Source organism: Colobus angolensis, unplaced genomic scaffold (genome assembly GCF_000951035.1).
Source record: "Colobus angolensis palliatus isolate OR3802 unplaced genomic scaffold, Cang.pa_1.0 Scaffold24, whole genome shotgun sequence".
Lineage (NCBI taxonomy): Eukaryota > Metazoa > Chordata > Mammalia > Primates > Cercopithecidae > Colobus > Colobus angolensis.
The window spans coordinates 11,302,015-11,308,524 of NW_012115599.1; the positions used below are offsets into that span (position 1 = coordinate 11,302,015).

General features: G+C 41.4%; 1 protein-coding gene across 3 annotated transcripts in view; it reads left to right on the forward strand.

Moving 5' to 3' along the window:
* Positions 1–6,510, forward strand: part of SLC26A8 (solute carrier family 26 (anion exchanger), member 8) — an 87,666-nt gene that overhangs the window by 6,173 nt on the left and 74,983 nt on the right. For all 3 annotated transcript variants that reach the window (XM_011945363.1, XM_011945364.1, XM_011945365.1), the window contains exon 2: positions 117–306. In XM_011945363.1, the coding sequence (XP_011800753.1) occupies positions 119–306 (188 nt within the window). In that variant the 5' untranslated portion in view covers positions 117–118. The remainder of the gene's footprint in view (positions 1–116; positions 307–6,510) is intronic.

The window sequence follows — 6,510 nt, forward strand, 5'->3', positions numbered from 1 at the left end:
TCTCAAAAAAAAAAAACAAAAACATTATTATATAGGAATTTTATTTCCTTAAAAATACGCTGAGGATCTGGATTACTGAAAATGCTTTTTTATTTGATCTCTTCCCACTCATCCAGGAATGGCACAACTAGAGAGGAGCGCCATCTCTGGCTTCAGCTCTAAGTCCAGGCAAAGCTCATTCCCCTATGATGTTAAACGTGAAGTATACAATGAGGAGACCTTTCAACAGGAACACAAAAGGAAAGCCTCCTCATCTGGGAACATGAACATCAACGTCACCACCTTCACACACCACGTCCAGTGCCGGTGCGTGTGTCCGATCATTCAGCTGCCACCGAGCGGGGCAGGACTGAAACCTAACCTGACTCCTTTGGTGTCCACTTCTCTTTCTTGTCTGAGTTCCTGTAATCAGAATCCTGTAGTTGATTGTGTAATTTTTCTTCAGTCATTTTTGTGGTTTGTCTTGCAGCACCTTTTTGATTGTAAACTTCCTGGGCATAAAGATCTTGGGTGTCCCTACAGTATCTAAGGAGGATATTTCATAATTCCATTGTTCAATCAACCACGACTACCAGACTCCTGACCAAAAATAAGACAGCCAGCAAGCCACAGTGGCTCACACCTGTAATCCCAGCACTTCAGGAGGCCAAGGCAGGCAGATCACTTGAGTCCAGGAGTTTAGACCAACCTGGGCAACATGGTGAAACCCCGTCTCTACTAAAAAAAACAAAAATTAGCTGGGTGTGGTGGCACGTGCCTGTAATTCCAGCTGCTCAAGAGGCTGAGGCATGAGAATTGCTTGAACCTGGGAGGCGGAAGTTGCAGTGAGCCGAGATTGCGCCACTGCACTCCAGCCTGGGCAACAGAGCAAGCCTCCGTCTCAAAATAAATAAATAAATAAGACAGATGAATGGTAGGGGAATGAGATTCTTCTAGTCTCATATCCAGCAGGGCCCACACGGTGGTACTCATGGTCACCAAGGTAGAATCTACCACTACCACCTCTGAGACCCACTGTGACTAGCTAGGTCCTGCAGTTCAGGGGCTCTTAGCCTGTTTGTGTGCTTTGAACCTCCTAGCAGTCTGATAAAGTTAATCACCCTCTTTCAGAATAATTTTTAAAATGTTTTTTATTGCAGTGAAATACGTCTCACATAAAATTGGCTATTTTGACCATTTTTAAATATACAATTCAGTGGCATGATTGACATTCGCAATGTTATGCAACCACCACCGCTATCTATTTCCAAAATTTTTTCATCACCTCAAACAGAAATTCTGTTAAGCAATAATTCCCCATTTCCCCTCCCCTCAGCCCAAGTAACCTCTCTTCTGCTTTCTGTCTCTACAAATTTGCCTATTCTAGCTATTTCATTTAAGTAGAATCATACAATATGTTTGTCTTTTTGTGTCTGACTTCTTTCACTTAGTGTAATGTTTTCAAGGTTCATCCCTATTGTAGCATGTATTAGAAGTTCATTTCATTTTATGGCTGAATAATATTCTCTTGTATTTATATACCACATTTTGTTTATCCATTCATTAATGGACATCTGAGTTGTTTCTACCACCGTTAGGCTACTGTAAATAATGCTGCCATGAACATTGGCACAGGAGATCTGTTTGAATCTGTTTAGGGATATAACTGGGACTAGCATTGTTGAATCACATCATAAATCTGTGGTAAATTTAACTTTTTAAGGAACTGCCAAACTGTTTTCCACAGTAGCTGCACCACTTTACATTTTCACTGGCAATGTACAATTTCTCCATGTCCTCTCCAACATTTGTTATTTTCCATTTTTTTAATTATAGCCAACCTATTAGGTATGAAATGATAGCTCATCGTGGTTTTCTGTTTTTGCTTTTGTTTTGCATTTTCCTGATGACTAAAGATGATGAGTATCTTTTGGTGTGTTTATTGGTTAATTATATATCTTCTTTGGAGAAATGTCTATTCATTTCCTTTGTCCTTTGTAAAATTAGGTTGTCTTTTTGTTGTTGAGTTATAGGAGTTCTTCATATGTTCTGGATATTAAACTTCTATCAGATATATGTTTGTAAATCTTACATAATTTGTAAATATTTTCTCCCATTCTGTAGGTTTCACTCTGTTGATAGTGTCCTTTGATGCAGAAAAGTTTTTTGGTGTTTTGTTTTGTTTTGTTGAGATGGAGTTTCACTCTTGTTGTCCAGGCTGGAGTGCAATGGCACAATCTCCACTCACTGAAACCTCTGCCTCCCGGGTTTGAGCGATTCTTCTGCCTCAGCCTCCCAAGTAGTGGGGACTACAGGCACATGCCACCACGCCCAGGTAATTTTTGTATTTTTAATAGAGATGGGGTTTCCCCAAGTTGGCCAGGCTGGTTTTAAACTCCTGACCTCAGGTGATCTGCCCGTTTTAGCCTCCCAATGTGCTGGGATTACAGGTGTGAACCACTGCACCTGGCTGATGTAGAAAAGTTTTTAATTTTGATGAAATCCAATTTATCTGTATTTTCTTTTGTTGCCTGGACTTCTGGTGCCATATTTAAGAAACTATTATCAAATTCAAGATCATTCAAGATCATACATATTTTCTTTTGTTTCTTTTTTTTTTTTTTTTTTTTTTTTTTGAGACGGAGTCTTGCTCTTTTTTTTTTTTTTTTTTGCAGTGGCGCAATCTCCACCACTCACTGCAACCTCCACCTCCCAAGTTCAAGCAATTCTCCTGCCTCACCTCCTGAGTATCTGGGACTACAGGTGCACGCCACCATGCCCGGCTAATTTTTGTATTTTTAGTAGAGATGGGATTTCATCAAATTGGCCAGGCTGGTCTCGAACTCCTGACCTCACATGATCTGCCTGCCTCGGCCTCCCAAAGTGCTGGGATTACAGGCATGAGCCACTGCTCTGGGCCAAGATGGTGCATATTTTCATCTATGTTTCCTTCTATGAATTTTATAGTTTTAGCTTTTAAATTTAGGTCTTTGATCCTTTTTGAAGTAATGTTTGTATATAGTGTAAGGTAAAGGTCCAGCTTTATTCTTTTACATGTAGATATTCCATTTTCCCAGAACAATTTGTTAAAGAGATTGTCTTCACCTAGTAAATGGTCTTGGTCAAATAATTTTTTAATGCATAAAATAAGCAGGATTATAAGGAAAACCAGTTACATTGAAATACAGTTATCTAAATATCAAAAATACCAAAATTCTGTTATTTAATAATATGGGTCTAATAACTACCATAATTTCAAAGTAGTGATGAATGTAACTAATATTTCAAGATCTCCTTAGCAATTGTAATGTATATAGAAATGTTTGTGATTTCTACTGGTGACAAAGTCAAGTTCTGCTGATACTACTGTGGTTTGTTGCCAACATTCATAATTGAAGGAAATGCTAAAGAGGTTAGTGAAGTAAAGATATAAGTTCTCCGACATAACTTCACATATATCCCCAAATATTATCTACAGACCCCTTGGGGGTCCACAAACCTCAGGTTAAGAATCCAGGCCGGGTGCAGTGGCTTACACCTGTAATCCCAGCACTTTGGGAGGCTGAGGCGGGTGGATCACTGAGGTCAGGAGTTTGAGACCATCCTGGCCAACATGGTGAAACCCCGTCTCTACTAAAAATACAAAAATTAGCTGGGCTTGGTGGCATGCACCTGTAGTCCCAGCTACTTGAGAGGCTGATGCAGGAGAATCGCTTGAACCTGGGAGGCAGAGGTTGCAGTGAGCTGAGATCATGCCACTGTACTCCAGCCTGGCAACAGAGTGAGACTGTGTCTCAAAAAGAAAAAAAAAAGAATCCTTCATGACCTACATCATTATAGCAATCGTAATTACTCAAGTTGTCATCACTCACACTCTGAATTTATTAGTCCTTCTTGTCCCCTGGTTTATCACCCACAATTGGCACGTGTTGGTATGTTGGCATGTTGGTGACAATTGTGGAAGGTCCCTACACAGCCCTGATGCAGACTGTCCCTTCCTTGAGACATTTTCCTTTGTCCACATCCTGCCTTTTGTAAGTTGTGCTCTTGGATGTCCCTCTCTAGTCCTCTCACTTCCTCTGCTCCATGATGGATCTGGGGACATGTGCCAAAGAGGGTATTTGGGGGCAACATTGGCTTTGTCCCTACAAAATGATGGTCTTTTCCCCTAACTTTACCCTCATTATAAAAAATTATTCCCAGTGAAATTTCAACCTAACTCCTTTCTACCTTTCTTAGACTTGCCATCCAGACACTTAAATCTGACCCATTCTGCCTCCCATAAGCTTTCTAGCAACTGTTACTCCCTACTTCTAAAACATACGGTTCTCTCCACTTCTGAATTTTGACCAGAAAGGTAGCACAGCACAGTAGTTAAGAGCACAATTCTGGCTGGGCGCAGTGGCTCATGCCTGTAATCCCAGCACTTTGGGAGTCTGAGGCTGGCAGATCACGAGGTCAGGAGTTCAAGACCAGCCTGGCCAACATAGTGAAACCCCATCTCTATTAAAAATACAAAAATTAGCTGGGCATGGTGGCGTGTGCCTGTAATCCTAGCTACTTGGGAGGCTGAGGCAGGAGAATTGAGACCAGAATGCACAGGTTGTAGTGAGCTGAGATTGCGCCACTGCACTCCAGCCTGGCTACAGAGTGAGACTCCATCTCAAAAAAAAAAAAAAAAAAAGCACAATTCCAAAGCCAGGCTGCCTGATTTTGAATACTAGTCCTGCTGCTTCTCAGCTGTGTGACCTTAAGTAAGCTATTCAACCCTGCTGTGCCTCAGTTTCCTTATCTGTAAGATCAACATGATAATAGTACCTGCCTCATAAAGTGACTATGAGGTTTTAAAGAGTATTTGTAAAGCAACTAGGAAATAGCACTAGATAAATGAGGGTGTTTTTTTGTTTTTTGTTTTTTTGAGACGGAGTATTACCGTGTCATCCATGCTGGAGTGCAGTGGCACTATCTCAGCTCACTGCAACCTCCGCTCCCAGGTTCAAGCGATTCTTCTGCCTCAGGCTCCCAAGCAGCTGGGACTACAAACCTGGCTAATTTTTGTATTTTTAGTAGAGATGAGGTTTCACCATATTGGCCAGGCTGGTCTCAAACTCCTGACCTTGTGATCCGCCTGCCTCAGCCTCCCAAAGTGCTGGGATTACAGGCGTGAGCCACCGTGCCTGACCATAAGTGAGTTTTTTAATGTAAATAAAATAATATTTTAACCCCATCTCTTTCTTTCTACAGAAAACCTCTTAATATCTTTCCTCATTTTCTTCCTCTTTAACAATTGCAAATCCCCCCTCTTATCAAAATCTCCTCTGTGCTTTCATTTTGATTCTTCTATTTCTCACTTTTAAGATGTCTTAACTGAAATCCAGATTCATGTCTAAATGCTAATACTATTTCCCCATCAGCTTCAACTTCCATTCCTCTAATTCCCTCCTTAGTTCCTGTCACTCTTAAAGCCTCATCACTCCATGTCCATCGTATTTTTCACCATGGGGAAGAGCTTTGATGACTTTGCCTTGGGTGGCTGGCTGGTCTTTCCCTAAGTGACACACAGAGAGGAAGGGAGACTGAACCAGGTGAAGGAACAAACTGTTCCAGTGTCATGCTCTACTCTCCTCCACAGAGGCTCATAATTAGAAAGAGCATACTTTGTACACCTGCCACACACCCAGGGACTCTCCTAAGAACAGCAATGTGATGTTCCTTCCAAACCAATGGTCTTACTCATGGCTGTCAAGCAGCATTTCACAGCTGCCAATAGGTAATTTGGAGGCAGGAGAGTGGCTAGAACACTGAGCTAAAATCAAGGACCTTGTTTCTAGCCCCATCTCCGCTCACACTTATTCCTGTGACCTTGGTAAAGTCATTTTTATTTGGCATTAATTACCTTAGCAATAGTAATGCCCATAGTTGTGAGAGTAAAACATATGTAAAATTACTTCTTGTCTGAGCACACACTTCAGCCCTGACTACGTTAAAGTTATATTTGTTATTGTAGTCAAATCCCAATTATCTAGCTCAGTTTACATACGAAAAATCTTCATACTTTTTGCTTTCAACCCATGCTAAGATCTAAATAACAAAAAGCAATTTAAAATCAAATTGGTTTTCCTGGTTGATTAATGATGATTCTGTCATTTTAGATGATCTGAAAGTTAAAGCAGGTTTTCTCAATCTCAGGATCATTGACATTTTGGACCAGAAAATTCTTTCTTGTGGAGAATTGGTCTGTCCATTCTGTGCTGTTTAGCCTCTACCCACTTGCCAATTGCAAGAGTCAAAAATGTCTCTGGGCCAGGCACGGTGGCTTATGCCTGTAATCTTAGCACTTTGGGAGGCTGAGGCGAGCAGATCACCTGAGGTCCGGAGTTTAAGACCAGCCTGGCCAACATGGTGAAACCCCACTTCTACTGAAAATACAAAAATTAGCCAGGCATGGTAGCACATGCCTGTAATCCCAGCTACTCAGGAGGCTGAGGTAGGAGAATTGCTTGAACCCGGGAGGCAGAGGCTGCAGTGAGC